General features: G+C 38.4%; 1 protein-coding gene, 1 long non-coding RNA gene and 1 pseudogene across 4 annotated transcripts; all 3 read left to right on the top strand.

Moving 5' to 3' along the window:
- Positions 1 to 1,291: 1,291 nt before the first annotated feature.
- On the top strand, positions 1,292 to 9,604 carry LOC135594495 (transcription initiation factor TFIID subunit 8-like; annotated as a pseudogene).
- A 1,119-nt stretch (positions 9,605 to 10,723) lies between these two features.
- Positions 10,724 to 11,029, top strand: LOC135594494 (rapid alkalinization factor-like). Its single transcript, XM_065084870.1, has one exon. It carries the CDS (start codon positions 10,724 to 10,726, stop codon positions 11,027 to 11,029), a length of 306 nt encoding a protein of 101 aa, XP_064940942.1.
- A 591-nt stretch (positions 11,030 to 11,620) lies between these two features.
- On the top strand, positions 11,621 to 14,609 carry LOC135592754 (uncharacterized). 3 transcript variants are annotated; one of them, XR_010479225.1, is made up of 4 exons: positions 11,621 to 12,130; positions 12,626 to 12,811; positions 13,078 to 13,155; positions 13,502 to 14,609. It is a non-coding gene; the product is annotated as an uncharacterized LOC135592754 (long non-coding RNA). The 3 variants fall into 3 exon arrangements; XR_010479226.1 differs by having other exon boundaries at positions 11,621 to 12,811; positions 14,005 to 14,609; XR_010479224.1 differs by having other exon boundaries at positions 11,621 to 12,811.
- Positions 14,610 to 16,404: the final 1,795 nt, after the last annotated feature.

The raw sequence follows: 16,404 nt of genomic DNA, 5'->3' as shown, positions 1-16,404 counted from the left end.
TGCTTTGCATCCGATTGCTGTCAACTGCCGAGCGAAGTGGTTTCAGGAGGAAGGCGCAAAGACACAAGGCCTAGATGGTGCCAATGGTACATGCAGTTGCTCATCAAAGCAGACACGCGAATGCTGGTCATGTTTGAGGGCCTTCATAATGGACGTCTTATTTTCCAACTTCACATGACATGGTGGACCTCCTTCCATGTCCCTAACTTAGACATCCACGATTGGGGTCTCACCGTCAAGTCAAAGCACAGGACAAAGTTGTATGTCAGTCATTGGTGAACTGCGCATCTCTACTTTTTGCTTTTGTGAAACAAAATTATACTGTTGAAAAGAATCGTAGATAAAAAGAATTATTAAAAAAAATTTATTGAAGATACTTGAATGTATTAACATGTTTTCTCTTATTTATATATATTATGAGAGAGGTTTTTTCTCAACATAATAGAAGATTTTTCTCAATATAATAAAAAGATTTTCTCATATAGTTGGAGAAATCTTATCTACTATCATGCCCCCATAAGATGATACTTCTGTCAAGGATATCAATGTTAGATCAATGCAAAGTAAACAGTTTATGAGCAAGAGGTTTCGTGAGTAGAGCAAGAACATATCGTTACTGTTGTTGTTGTTGTGGCTGCGACGACAACGGTTGGTGTAGTAGAAGAGAAAGTTACAGCAATGGAGAAAGCTATAGGAATGTTACAACAGAGGAAGAAGCCGTAATAGAGGAGGAAGCTACAGTAAAGGAGAAAGCTGTAGCGATATTAAGGAGGTGAGAGATGGGTGACTATGGTGGCTTAAGTTCGTGCACGTAGGAAGATGAGATTGGCTACGGAAGCCTATTAGGAATGTGGCTGTAGTGATGCTGGTCGTTAGTCGGAGGCAGGGGCGAAGCTTCGCTTTTTTCACTGCTATAATACAATGTTGGAAAGAATAGAAGATAAGAAGCTTTATTGAAGAGGCTTGAATGCATTAACATGTCCCTCTACTATTTATACAGATTAGGAGGAAAGATTTTCCTCAACATAATAAAAGATTTCCCTCAAAAGTAAGAGAGATTTTCTTATATAATTAAGGAAATCTTATATGCTATCAGGTACCTGGTGCTCATGTGAAGAGTTTGGTGATCTATTGCTTTCTCCTATGAAACAAGCGGGTTCCTGGTGCTCATGCGAAGAATTTGGTGATCCGTTGCCCTCGTTGCTACACACAAATAGAGTGCCTGATCTTAGGACTTTGAGATCACCTCTAGCTTTCTGCAAGCAAGGCGATAGAGGGAGTGGTTTGGGCGATGGCAACCGAGCTGGGGAGAGTTCATTGCTTGTGCGTCGCAGTACTCCTGCTTCTAGTTTCTGCTGCTGCTGCTGGTAGAGATGTGGAGGAAGCTCACTTACGTCAATTCAATGGCACCATTGGGCAGATGCATGAAGCGGAGGAGTGGTCATTGGGATCAGAGACAGGAAGGAGGATCCTCCAGTCTACACAGACCTCCATAAGCTATGGAGCTCTGCAGAAGGATAGGGTGCCATTGCAGGCTCCCCAACCTGGAAATGCATACACCCGCGGGTGCCAAGCCCAGTACTACTGCAAGAGTTGAGAAGAGATACCTATGATCCTGGAGAACTTTATTTCTTTCTTCTGCCTCTAATGCTCGGAATAATAATGTATGTCTCGGAAGCACCTCACAATAATGTGTGTTGTTTCAAAAGTTGTTCATCTTGTGACCATCCACTCCTCTTTTTCTTCGCTTTCTATCCAGATTAATCACACATGATGTGAATTGAACCAAGAAATCCAGGAAATTATGTGTGTGTGTGTGTGTGTGGAAATCAGCAGTGTTGCGATCTAAACGCTTAAGATCAAACAGTAGAGACAGTCGATGGAAGAAGAAGAAGAACAAGTGTCGGTGCCACCATTTTTCAGTTAAATTATAGCTATAAGAAAATATAGCTATAAGAAAATATGCAGCATATTGAGGCCTCTCTTGAGAACCTATATAACACTTATATAATCATCAATATAATACAACAGTAATTGCCGATTGCGGACAACTGAAATATATTATCTTATAGCTATAATTACAGCGTAAAACAATGTTCTTTTTCTTCCCTTTATTGGATTCATCAAATTTATTGATAAAGAAGGTTTGCATTGCATATGTTACCATCGCCCGGTTGTAATATTACATATCTGCAGTTAATGCGATGGCGGCTGTCATGGTCCGATACATCTGTGATCTAATCAAAAGTGCTACTTTTTATGCTAGTTTAGCTGGAAGAACTCGTTGCGATGTGTTTGACATCATCCATCCAGGGGCTTGAGGATTTGAGTTCGTCAAGGGGCTTTTCTGGGGCATCTGATGTTCACCGGTGACTGCTGGGTTCAGGTGTTGTTCGAGAGATCACCCAGTTCGTTACAACAGAGGAAGTCCCATTTGCGCAGCCCATTTCCAGCTTTGCTCAGGTTGGAGAGACATCAAGCGGAAAGCACATACCTGATTGGGTTCCGAGGCTTCCTGATCCTCGTACCTATGTCCGCATGGAACAGTGGAACAAAGGGGGCAACCGACACTAACATGGACAAGGGCGAAGAGACAAGGCAGCGGACGAAGGCCGAGAGTTCTTTGTTGATCTTACAGCAGCGACTTGCCTATGATAGTACAGCTGGGTTTCAACCTACAACTGATGCCAGCTATGGTAAAGAGAGGCATATTAGCAACCCATTTCCGTCCCCCCCTTTGCCATTTGGAGAGAGAAGTATCTGTAATGGCTAATCCATGGGAAAGAAGAGATGTTGATGCTGGCGACGGGTTGTGTGGACTTGGAGACTAATGAGAAAAAGGTTCTTCCTGGAAGGAGGCCTATCGTGCATTTCAAACTTACAGTTGACAAGAAATCTATAGCAGCATCATTTTCTTCTGATGCCTTGGATGCTAGAAACGATTCTTAGGCCTTTGAGGCATGACGAGAAAGATGACAAGAAAAGGAGAGCAGAGATAATTCTTAAAGAAGCTATGGAGAAACCACATGATATCTGGCTCAGCTTTAATATACATTGTAGAGAGGATTTCTGTGTTGAACTGTAACAGTAATTATTTGGCATATCAAATTTGATGGAACATTCAACTTTTTCTTCCCAGTGAGCTGAGCATGGTGAAAAATCTCAGGTATGTGACTTATGTTGTCCACAAGTCCTTTTTCTCCTTCACGCCTCTCTCTAATTTTTTCTATATTAAGAGCAAAGTGCAAACCTTTTATTAGGGCTGGGGATGAGACAAATTGGTTTGTGTTTGGTCAAGAGCAACTTGAATATGGATCAACTGCCCCCAAACCGTTGACCCATTTATAACTGATTGAGGAATGCTAAAATTTTAGGCTTATTTCCTTTTTTTTTAATGAACATTTAATAGCCACATAATGTGAAATAAGAGTTTGAACTTATCTATGTTAAATTTGAAAATAAAAACGTAGGTTTTCTTTATGTTTTTCAATTGAAAAACAATGAGAAGTGTTTATGTTTTGCCTGTTATCTATTTTCAGAAAATTTATTTGGTGATCACCATTCAGTAAGTGATGTTTAAAGATAAAAGTAAAAGAACCTACCGGTAAGCACCAACCTAAAAATGTTTATATTTTTGTCATTATTATTAAAGATAATTAACATTTGTTGAACACATTGGAAATACAGACAAAGTTATTTCAACTTTTCTTATTAGATATTATTAGATGATATGAATGGTATACGGATAGGTGAGTCTTGGTACTAACTCAATATTACTCATTTGTGGACTAGGGATCATAGTTTGAGTTACAAAAATTTTCTTATCGTATGTAATGATAAGTTTATACAGATTGACCCTCCTTAGATTCTGTGTTGGTGGCCTCCTCATACATTAGTCACCCTTTATAAACATTATGTTAACAGGGGAGAAGTTCTTGATATCTCAAAATCATAGTATGGAAAGATAATTTTCCTTATCCAAGAGGTTCGACGAATAACCATTCATTCCCTTGAACGGGGATGTCCAGCAACTGATTTATACCTTCTCACCCTATTCACCAATAGAAAAATTGGATTGAATTTCTCGATTTTTCATACATTCCATGAATTTCTTTCGTAATAAAAAAGGTTAGATGGTCTGCCTATGTTCTCTTCTTTAGAAGTATCATAATTGAAAACTTTCAATTAATTTCGGATAACTTGCAAGCTAAAACAAGTTTACCTAATATATCTTTTTACAAGTATTTATAAGTTTCTATTTTTGATAATAGAAGAACACAAAGCATAATGCTAAATCTTGTCTTTTCTTATTGTTTTTTTCATGTGAAACCATACAAGCCTATTCTGGACCTGGTTGATGTTGGTGCCCCCAATCAAGACATCCAAAGGATTGTATTTTTTTAATATCCTCTTAAATATTATTGTAAATTCTTGTGTTGTTTGATTTTCTAAAATTTGTTGATGCACTAGTTCAGACATAGGTTTTTGCATGTGACAATTGAGTATCATGTTCTTCATCCCTTATGTTTCTGGTGGTAAAAATGACTCTCTAATTACATATTTTTGATAGTAAAAGTGATTCTCAAATTATCAAAAAGTGTGCCGATTTTAGTTTCATGTGCTTCATGTCTGTTAGATATTACTGACGGTAAAGATCTACGTAGATGACTCTAAATAGTTGGGACTTACTATTTTGTTGTTGTTGTTGTTGTTGTGCATCGTGTGTATTATGATTCTTTAATGTTCTTGACATATTTACAATCAAGGTCATTAGACTTGTGTAGTCATGTGAAGATGCTATATTATGATTATTTAGCATTCTTGATATATTTACAATCAAGGCCATCAAACTTAAGTAGTCATGCGAGGATACTATATTGGTGAAGAATCTATATTTATAGGCAATGTGTATGATCCTTATTTCATATTAGATTAGATACTGTTAAATCTGCCAAGCACTTGTATCCTATTAGGTCAGATCTTTTACTCAACTCTAATTGATCCATGCTTGTTACCTGTTGCTTTAGTTGTCAAATGAAGTTATCATACTCAAGTAGCCATTCAAGGGATTGCAAGTGTTTCTTATTTAAGTGTTGTCTATCCTATCTTATTAGGTTGAAATTCATCTAATGCCATGGAGTTTTTGCTGCATGGCTCATACATAATTATAAAAAAAAAAAAACCTTCAGACTTATTTCATAATAGGATAACTGACTGGTCTACTAGAATTTGAGCTAAGATTCTTGGTAAAGTCAATTATGAATTCAAAAATATGTTCAGTGAGTGGCCTTACCATATTAATTTAGGGATATTAGTGAACAGCATGTAGCAGCTATATGTTCATGATACGCGGACTCTTTACACGTTATCAGAGATAGTTATTACTGACTCAAAAGTCTTCAAGGTGGTTACAAGTAAATTGCCATGCAAGTAGTTACAACTATTAGACCACATTCTTGTAGATTACAATTGAATCAAGACTCAGCTATTGGTTAACTATCAGATCTGAAGTAACATACTCAATTTGAGCAAATGTCTGTTACAGGCCATTATATAAAGAGACTTCCTCAAGAACAGGTGAAATCTTTCCAATCCCTTCATCTCTGTTTTCATTTAGGTTTCCATATGCTTATTCTCTCACCTTGGAGCTCACTATTGAGCTTTCTTTCTTGAGAGATTCTAATTTGAGTGTTAGATGAGGGTCCCACTGGGCAGCCCATAGTGCCTTCTCTTCTTGCAGGATCCTTTTTGAGCATGAACTTGGAGCAACACAAGGATACGAGATTACCTTGGCAAGATTAGTGTTGGTTTGATTCACCTTGCCAGTACACTTGCATATTATTTACCTCAGCAAGGTTATCTAGGTTGGCTCTTATCCTACTTGGCATGACGACTAAATCTGATCCCATAAAGGCTGCACTATATATATATATATATATATATATATATATATATAATATTTGTGTTTTTCTCATTTTATGAACATAAGTATGTTGTTTCTCCCATGATAACTTATGTATTTATTCTTGCTTTCTTGACATTCATTATTTTTAAAGTTTTTTTGTTCCTTCATGACATGAACAATAACAGCTTGAATGACAGGAGCAAGACTACTCTTCTCAGACTTCACACTAGTCTGCCATTTTTTTTTTCTTTTTTTATATTATTTCCTGTAAGATTTGATACCTTTTTTAACAACTAAACTTGTTCAACATCTTGCCTGTATCATTTTGTAGTGTTCTGAGAGTAAAGAAGAAAAGTCTTGTGTTCACTTTTGCTTTATCTAAAAGAACCTTGAGTTGCCTTTTAAACTTTTTTCTTCTTTGCTTTTCTTTTAGTATTTTTTCACTGTCTTCAATTTTCCTGTAATAATGGGATCCTATAATTGTGTATACTGTATTTTACATTTTTACTTTACTTTTACTGGACAACCCACATTATGGAAGGTTGTTTTGCTTAAATATCATTCTTTGTGATAATTTGAATATCGAACCTTATTAGAGACGCTTTCTTCTGTCATTGAGACTTTGGATTTTGATTTGTATGGTCTTCGGAATCCTCTTGCTATCAGCTTTTTGCATGGTTCGCTCAGCATATTTGCCTTGCACGTTGTTGCTACAGTCTATTCTCTGATATGTAAAATCTCTGATTGTAGAAAGCCTTATATATCCTTAAAAAATGGAGTGGCTATGGTTTGATATTGGGTTGTGTAATTTGGTTTAGAATCGAACTCCGATCAGTGTAATTATAGTTTATCTTTCACAATTAGAATATCTAACCACAACACAATGTTTATGGATTTTTTTATTTTTTTTCTATTTGGGAAATTAATGAATCGTAGAAGAATTGATGTAGATGTACTTTTCTTATGCTACTTCTAAATTTTGTGGGCTCTTCTAAGATAGCTAAGCACCTAGTGATAACAATGTTTTCTTATTTCTTAGTGTAAAAAGATTCGAGTTATGAGCACTCTCGTCTATCATTTGATATGCTTTGAAGTAAAGAATGTCACTGTGCCTTTTGTTAGATGAATTGACAAGGTCATTTTTTACCTCCAGCACTTCAGAACATCCATTGACAAGGTCCACCAATCATGGTTACGGTGTGCTTTCAATATGATGACTGAAGTTAACTAGTCAATTTTTATGTCCTCAAGCTGGGGATGGATGGAATTTATGCATGAGTACCATCACAACTGATTATTATCTGTAGCTATGTGAATTGAGAACATTTATATTATATTTAATAAGACAATACATGGTCTGTTGCAGCTTGATTGTCTGACAGTTTCTAAAAATTCTTTGCAAAAGCAAAGAACCTCATGGTGGTAATATTTCGATATTGCAATTTCACAAGCGAACATCTGTATCTTTGAGTGTTTTCCTACGGCTTGATGATTTTCTTAAAATTCGCATTGACACGAGGGGCAAGGATCTCCTGGTGCTATATATAATGGCAGATAATTGATTCTTTGAAAGCTGTTTCTGATACTCCGAAATTGTTATTTCTAGTGTGTATTTCAGCAGCATTACTGTTGTGATCCATGCATTGCAGTACAGAATGTTGATCTAATTACATTATTTTCATGAGTTTTTATGCAAGTGCCTGGAATTACTCATCAAAGTGGGTATTGCAATTTGCCATCGTGAGATCAGCTCTGCTTTTCTGGGATGTTCAGGAAGGCCACTGCCGATGCCGATGCTGACTGAAAGGTGCTTATGTTTTTCCTTGGCGTCGATTGGCACTGCCGATGCCGATTGGTCATGTTCATGCTCTTCGGTTGATTACTGAAGCCATCAACGTGTTCAAAATCTTTCTGTCAGAGGCTGCTGGAGTTGCAAATCTACTGATACCCACCATGGTGGTAAGAGGGCCCCTGCACAAAAGAAATGCATTATGTACCTTTTCTGATTATATGACATTGTATCTGATGTGTGGAATGTCAATTTTTTTGTCTATGATGTTCAGGAATATATTTACATTTATTACGTTGCCATTACCATGTTGATTTGTCTCTCATGAACATGTAAAGCTAATTACATCAATTAGTTTACTGAGTTTACTGGTATACATAAGGTGAACTTGATATCTCTTCATTGGTTGTGCTCCATACATATGACTTTCTCTTCTAAGGCAGCACAAGTTATGAGCAAAAGTTTGTTTGTGTTTGTATTTGCAGGGAATTGGAAGGTACCCCAAACAGAGCAGATTGTGGAAGGCTTAGAAGTGAAAGATCTGGACAAGCTGAGGGCCACCTGTAAGATATTATCCCTTCCTTTTGATCCCTTAAATTGATTATTCATGCAGTATTTGCTTGAAAGTGGTGTGGAGTATTAAGTTGATATGTGCCAGTGTGATGAGAATCACAGTCCTTATCCCACATAAACATAATTAATAAATATTTTGAATTGAGCGATCAATAATCTCAAAATTTGAAGTTAAATTAAGAGAAAAAAAATGTAAATATTAGTTAGATATCATAGAAAGATTAAAAATCATGATCTGTTTTGATACCATCAAAAATATTTTGAATTAGGTAACCAATAGTCCTAAAAGCTTGATGTGGATCATGTTCTTTTTCTTTTGTTTTGTTTTCAGGTAAGATGAATATTAGTTACCTCCCAGCTAGAATCTCTCTGTCTGCACATTTGTTTACCACTGTGAGCCCAAGTTGAGGTAGAAGCATATTGAATAGATAAGGAATGGCTGGTTAGGTCAGAAAAAGAAGGAAGAGAAGGACGTGGGGACGGATGCAGTGATAATTTAATGACGCATGAATATATTTTTTACACACTGGAAAAACTATTTTCTTAACTAAAGATATATGATATTTCTAAAGCATTGTTTTTCATTCCTTTTAAAGGATGTTTACATTCTTTTTTTTGGGTTTCTATCACTGCTCCTTCTGTGGCAATTGTTGTTGTTTATCAATCGTAATTTTCTTGAATTTAATTGGATCAGATGTAATCCTTCTAAAAGTTCTTACACCATCAATTTATACAAGATGCAGTTTCTTGATTCACCCCATAAATTAATCCTCCAATGATTCTGTTTGGTGATATGTTGCTTTCGTTCTCCCTCAATAATACAGTGAGACATGCTTCCCTGTCAAGATGTCGATCATGAACCATGCATGCAGAGTTTCGGTGGTCTGTTGCTTTCAGTCCTCGGGAATAAATAGAGTCGCATGTTTCCATAGCGTAGGTGAAGGCAATGGGAGCTACTGAGATGGTAAGAGTCCACTGCTTCTTGTGCGTGACCCTGCTCATTCTACTCTCTGCTGCTGCTGCAGGTACTATGGATGTGGGTTATGTCCGGCCATCTAACACCACCATGTTCGACGGCGTCGCTGGCGGCACTGACTGGTTGGATCCAGAGATGGCGACGGACCCGCACATAGTCTACAATGCCTTGAATGCCGGCCGACCGGCGGCCACGCCTGCCAAGGCTGGGGGGTCTTACACCCGTGGGTGTTCGGGTGCTGCTTATTGCAGAAAGTGATCCTTTAAGTCTCTTCGTTTCCATGGGAGTATCATGATCGATGTGTCGTCGCAGAACCTACTTTGCTTGTATGACTTGATGATGGTATCATTTGGCTTGCTTATCTTTTTCCTGTGTTTGTGGTTTCACTTCTCTGCGTGGAAAACATAAACCTTTCGATTTATGAAACTTAATTGTTCTTTTTCGACTGACTGTATGTATCAGAGAACATTATTAATGTCGATCATAAACCTGAATAAAAAAAATGAAATATTGCGTTAGATTATTATGCATGCACCAATCAAATCTAACATAAATAGTACTATCATTCCCAAAAAAATAAATATAATAAACTAATTATAGACAACCCAAACGATAAACAGAACATGTGTGTGTGGATAATCTAATTATCTTTTTGGACAAGAAATCCTAACTACAGGACTAATACGAGCATTTATATCATTGATGAGTTAAGATTGGGATTGATGGAATGATGGACCTGAATGACATGATTCAATATACTCCCTTTTCCCCCTATTTAAGCTCATGATTTTTTCCATCGCATCGCCATAGAATCACGGAAGAACGATGGCGATACAAAAAATGCCTTCATTTTGTTGCCATCTACGCTCTCCTCTTTTGTCTATACACCTCCATACTTCTTCTTCTTCTTCATTATCACCAACTCTTCATGCTGCAAGTCTTGGTATTGCCCACAAAACACTGCAATGCTTTGCATCCGATTGCTGTCAACTGCCGAGCGACGTGGTTTCAGGAGGAAGGCGCATAGACACAAGGCCTAGATGGTGCCGATGGTACATGCGGTTGCTCATCAAAGCAGACACGCGAATGCTGGTCATGTTTGAGGGTCGTCATATTGGACGTCTTGTTTTCCTACTTCACATGACATGGTGGACCTCCTTCCATGTCCCTAACTTCACATCCACGACTGGGGTCTCACCGTCAGCCAAAGCACAGGACAAAGTTGTATGTCAGTCATTGGAGAACTGCGCATCTCTACCTTTTTGCTTTTGTGAAACAAGTTGGTACCTGCTGCTCATGTGAAGAGTTTGGTGATCTATTGCTTTCTCCTTTTATGAAACAAGCGGGTTCCTGGTGCTCATGCGAAGAGTTTGGTGATCCGTTGCCCTCATTGCTACACACAAATAGAGTGCCTGATCTTAGGACTTTGAGATCACCTCTGGCTCCTGCAAGCAAGGTGATAGAGGGAGTGGTTTGGGCGATGGCAACCGTGCTGGGGAGAGTTCATTGCTTGTGCGTCGCAGTACTCCTGCTTCTAGTTTCTGCTGCTGCTGGTGGTAGAGATGTGGAGGAAGCTCACTTACGTCAACTCAATGGCACCATTGGGCAGATGCATGAAGCGGAGGAGTGGTCATTGGGATCAGAGACAGGAAGGAGGATCCTCCAGTCTACACAGACCTCCATAAGCTACGGAGCTCTGCAGAAGGATAGGGTGCCATTGCAGGCTCCCCAACCTGGAAATGCATACACCCGCGGGTGCCAAGCCCAGTACTACTGCAAGAGTTGAGAAGAGATACCTATGATCCTGGAGAACTTTATTTCTTTCTTCTGCCTCTAATGCTCGGAATAATAATGTGTGTCTCGGAAGCACCTCACAATAATGTGTGTTGTTTCAAAAGCTGTTCATCTTGTGACCATCCACTCCTTTTTTTCTTTGCTTTCTATCCAGATTAATCACACATGATGTGAATTGAACCAAGAAATCCAGGAAATTATGTGTGTGTGTGTGTGTGTGTGGAAATCAGCAGTGTTGCGATCTAAACGCTTAAGATCAAACAGTAGAGACAGTCGATCGAAGAAGAAGAAGAACAAGTGTCGGTGCCACCATTTTTCAGTTAAATTATAGCTATAAGAAAATATAGCTATAAGAAAATATGCAGCATATTGAGGCCTCTCTTGAGAACCTATATAACACTTATATAATCATCAATATAATACAACAGTAATTGCCGATTGCGGACAACTGAAATATATTATCTTATAGCTATAATTACAGCGTAAAACAATGTTCTTTTTCTTCCCTTTATTGGATTCATCAAATTTATTGATAAAGAAGGTTTGCATTGCATATGTTACCATCGCCCGGTTGTAATATTACATATCTGCAGTTAATGCTATGGCGGCTGTCATGGTCCGATACATCTGTGATCTAGGCAAAAGTGCTACTTTTTATGCTAGTTTAGCTGGAAGAACTCGTTGCGATGTGTTTGACATCATCCATCCAGGGGCTTGAGGATTTGAGTTCGTCAAGGGGCTTTTCTGGGGCATCTGATGTTCACCGGTGACTGCTGGGTTCAGGTGTTGTTCGAGAGATCACCCAGTTCGTTACAACAGAGGAAGTCCCATTTGCGCAGCCCATTTCCAGCTTTGCTCAGGTTGGAGAGACATCAAGCGGAAAGCACATACCTGATTGGGTTCCGAGGCTTCCTGATCCTCGTACCTATGTCCGCATGGAACAGTGGAACAAAGGGGGCAACCGACACTAAAATGGACAAGGGCGAAGAGACAAGGCAGCGGACGAAGGCCGAGAGTTCTTTGTTGATCTTACAGCAGCGACTTGCCTATGATAGTACAGCTGGGTTTCGACCTACAACTGATGCCAGCTATGGTAAAGAGAGGCATATTAGCAACCCATTTCCGTCCCCCCCTTTGCCATTTATATTATATTTAATAAGACAATACATGGTCTGTTGCAGCTTGATTGTCTGACAGTTTCTAAAAATTCTTTGCAAAAGCAAAGAACCTCATGGTGGTAATATTTCGAAATTGCAATTTCACAAGCTAACATCTGTATCTTTGAGTGTTTTCCTACGGCTTGATGATTTTCTTAAAATTCGCATTGACAAGAGGGGCAAGGATCTCCTGGTGCTATATATAATGGCAGATAATTGATTCTTTGAAAGCTGTTTCTGATACTCCGAAATTGTTATTTCTAGTGTGTATTTCAGCAGCATTACTGTTGTGATCCATGCATTGCAGTACAGAATGTTGATCTAATTACATTATTTTCATGAGTTTTTATGCAAGTGCCTGGAATTACTCATCAAAGTGGGTATTGCAATTTGCCATCGTGAGATCAGCTCTGCTTTTCTGGGATGTTCAGGAAGGCCACTGCTGATGCCGATGCTGACTGAAAGGTTCTTATGTTTTTCCTTGGCGTCGATTGGCACTGCCGATGCCGATTGGTCGTGTTCATGCTCTTCGGTTGATTACTGAAGCCATCAACGTGTTCAAAATCTTTCTGTCAGAGGCTGCTGGAGTTGCAAATCTACTGATACCCACCATGGTGGTAAGACATTGTTTCTGATGTGTGGAATGTCAATTTTTTTGTCTATGATGTTCAGGAATATATTTACATTTATTACGTTGCCATTACCATGTTGATTTGTCTCTCATGAACATGTAAAGCTAATTACATCAATTAGTTTACTGAGTTTACTGGTATACATAAGGTGAACTTGATATCTCTTCATTGGTTGTGCTCCATACATATGACTTTCTCTTCTAAGGCAGCACAAGTTATGAGCAAAAGTTTGTTTGTGTTTGTATTTGCAGGGAATTGGAAGGTACCCCAAACAGAGCAGATTGTGGATGGCTTAGACCTGAAAGATCTGGACAAGCTGAGAGCCACCTGTAAGATATTATCCCTTCCTTTTGATCCCTTAAATTGATTATTCATGCAGTATTTGCTTGAAAATGGTGTGGAGCATTAAGTTGATATGTGCCAGTGTGATGAGAATCACGGTCCTTATCCCACACAAACATAATTAATAAATATTTTGAATTGAACGTTCAATAATCTCAAAAATGTAAATATTAGTTAAATTAAGAGAAAAAAATGTAAATATTAGTTAGATATCATAGAAAGATTAAAACTCATGATCTGTTTTGATACCATCAAAAATATTTTGAATTAGGTAACCAATAGTCCTAAAAGCTTAATGTGGATCATGTTTTTTTTCTTTTGTTTTGTTTTCAGGTAAGATGAATATTAGTTACCTCCCAACTAGAATCTCTGTGTCTGCACATTTGTTTACCACTGTGAGCCCAAGTTGAGGTCGAAGCATATTGAATAGATAAGGAATGGTTGCTTAGGTCAGAAAAAGAACAAAGAGAAGGACGTGGGGATGGATGCAGTGATAATTTGATGATGCATGAATATATTTTTTACATACTTGATGATAAAAGAACAAACTATTTTCTTAACTAAAGATATATGATATTTCTAAAGCATTATTTTTCATTCCTTTTAAAGACTGTTTACAGTCTTTTTTTGGGTTTCTACCACTGCTCCTTCTGTGGCAATTGTTGTTGTTTATCAATCTTAATTTTCTTGAATTTAATTGGATCAGATGTAATCCTTCTAAAAGTTCTTACACCATCAATTTATACAAGATGCAGTTTCTTGATTCACCCCATAAATTAATCCTCCAATGATTCTGTTTGGTGATATGTTGCTTTCGTTCTCCCTCAATAATACAGTGAGACATGCTTCCCTGTCAAGATGTCGATCATGAACCATGCATGCAGAGTTTCGGTGGTCTGTTGCTTTCAGTCCTCGGGAATAAATAGAGTCGCATGTTTCCATAGCGTAGGTGAAGGCAATGGGAGCTACTGAGATGGTGAGAGTCCACTGCTTCTTGTGCATGACCCTCCTCATTCTACTCTCTGCTGCTGCTGCAGGTACTATGGATGTGGGTTATGTCCAGCCATCTAACTCCACCATGTTCCACGGCATCGCTGGCGGCATCGAGTGGTTGGAAACAGAGATGGTGACGAGCTCATGTGGTTCAAATCAGCACATAGGCTACTGTGCCGTGGCGAAATCCGGCCAACCGGCGGCCCGCCCTGCCGCCAGTGGGAGGCCTTACACCAATGGGTGTCTGAGTTATAACAATTGCAGGAATCAATAGCCACCCTTTAAAGTCTCTTCGTTTCCATAGGAGTCTCATGATCGATGTGTCGTCGCAGAACCTACTTTGCTTGTATGACTTGATGATTGCTTATCTTTTTCCTGTGTTTGTTGTTTCACTTCTCTGCGTGGAAAACATAAACGTTTCGATTTATGAAACTTAATCGTTCTTTTTCGACTGACTGTATGTATCAGAGAACATTATTAATGTCGATCATAAATCTGAACCAAAAAAAAATGAAATATTGCGTTAGATTATTATGTATGCACCAATCAAATCTAACATAAATTGTACTATCATTCCCAAAAAAATAAATATAATAAACTAATTATAGACAACCCAAACAATAAACAGAACATGTGTGTGTGGATACTCTAATTATCTTTTTGGACAAGAAATCCTAACTACAGGACTAATACGAGCATTTATATCATTGATGAGCTCTGATTGGGATTGATGGAATGATGGACCCGAAGGCCATGATTCAATAGACTCCCTTTTCCCCCTATTTAGGCTCATGAATTTTTCCATCATATCGCCATAGAATCACGGAAGAACGATGGTGATACAAAAAATGCCTTCATTTTGTTGCCATCTACTCTCTCCTCTTCTGCGTATACACCTCCAAAGTTCTTCTTCTTCTTCTTCTTCTTCTTCTTCTTCTTCGTCTTTATCACCAACTCTTCATGCTGCAAGTCTTGGTATTGCCCACAAAACACTGCAATGCTTTGCATCCGATTGCTGTCAACTGCCGAGCGAAGTGGTTTCAGGAGGAAGGCGCAAAGACACAAGGCCTAGATGGTGCCAATGGTACATGCAGTTGCTCATCAAAGCAGACACGCGAATGCTGGTCATGTTTGAGGGCCTTCATAATGGACGTCTTATTTTCCAACTTCACATGACATGGTGGACCTCCTTCCATGTCCCTAACTTAGACATCCACGATTGGGGTCTCACCGTCAAGTCAAAGCACAGGACAAAGTTGTATGTCAGTCATTGGTGAACTGCGCATCTCTACTTTTTGCTTTTGTGAAACAAAATTATACTGTTGAAAAGAATCGTAGATAAAAAGAATTATTAAAAAAAATTTATTGAAGATACTCGAATGTATTAACATGTTTTCTCTTATTTATATATATTATGAGAGAGGTTTTTTCTCAACATAATAGAAGATTTTTCTCAATATAATAAAAAGATTTTCTCATATAGTTGGAGAAATCTTATCTACTATCATGCCCCCATAAGATGATACTTCTGTCAAGGATATCAATGTTAGATCAATGCAAAGTAAACAGTTTATGAGCAAGAGGTTTCGTGAGTAGAGCAAGAACATATCGTTACTGTTGTTGTTGTTGTGGCTGCGACGACAACGGTTGGTGTAGTAGAAGAGAAAGTTACAGCAATGGAGAAAGCTATAGGAATGTTACAACAGAGGAAGAAGCCGTAATAGAGGAGGAAGCTACAGTAAAGGAGAAAGCTGTAGCGATATTAAGGAGGTGAGAGATGGGTGACTATGGTGGCTTAAGTTCGTGCACGTAGGAAGATGAGATTGGCTACGGAAGCCTATTAGGAATGTGGCTGTAGTGATGCTGGTCGTTAGTCGGAGGCAGGGGCGAAGCTTCGCTTTTTTCACTGCTATAATACAATGTTGGAAAGAATAGAAGATAAGAAGCTTTATTGAAGAGGCTTGAATGCATTAACATGTCCCTCTACTATTTATACAGATTAGGAGGAAAGATTTTCCTCAACATAATAAAAGATTTCCCTCAAAAGTAAGAGAGATTTTCTTATATAATTAAGGAAATCTTATATGCTATCAGGTACCTGGTGCTCATGTGAAGAGTTTGGTGATCTATTGCTTTCTCCTATGAAACAAGCGGGTTCCTGGTGCTCATGCGAAGAATTTGGTGATCCGTTGCCCTCGTTGCTACACACAAATAGAGTGCCTGATCTTAGGACTTTGAGATCA

This window comes from Musa acuminata, chromosome BXJ1-9 (assembly GCF_036884655.1).
Source record: "Musa acuminata AAA Group cultivar baxijiao chromosome BXJ1-9, Cavendish_Baxijiao_AAA, whole genome shotgun sequence".
Taxonomy (NCBI): Eukaryota; Viridiplantae; Streptophyta; class Magnoliopsida; order Zingiberales; family Musaceae; genus Musa; species Musa acuminata.
The sequence above is the reverse complement of the archived record's forward strand: the minus strand, read 5'-3'. Positions and strand labels throughout refer to the sequence as shown.

Excerpts from the sequence above, each read along its gene's own strand:
- LOC135594494 (XM_065084870.1), top strand. The coding sequence starts at position 10,724 with ATGGCAACCGTGCTGGGGAGAGTTCATTGCTTGTGCGTCGCAGTACTC.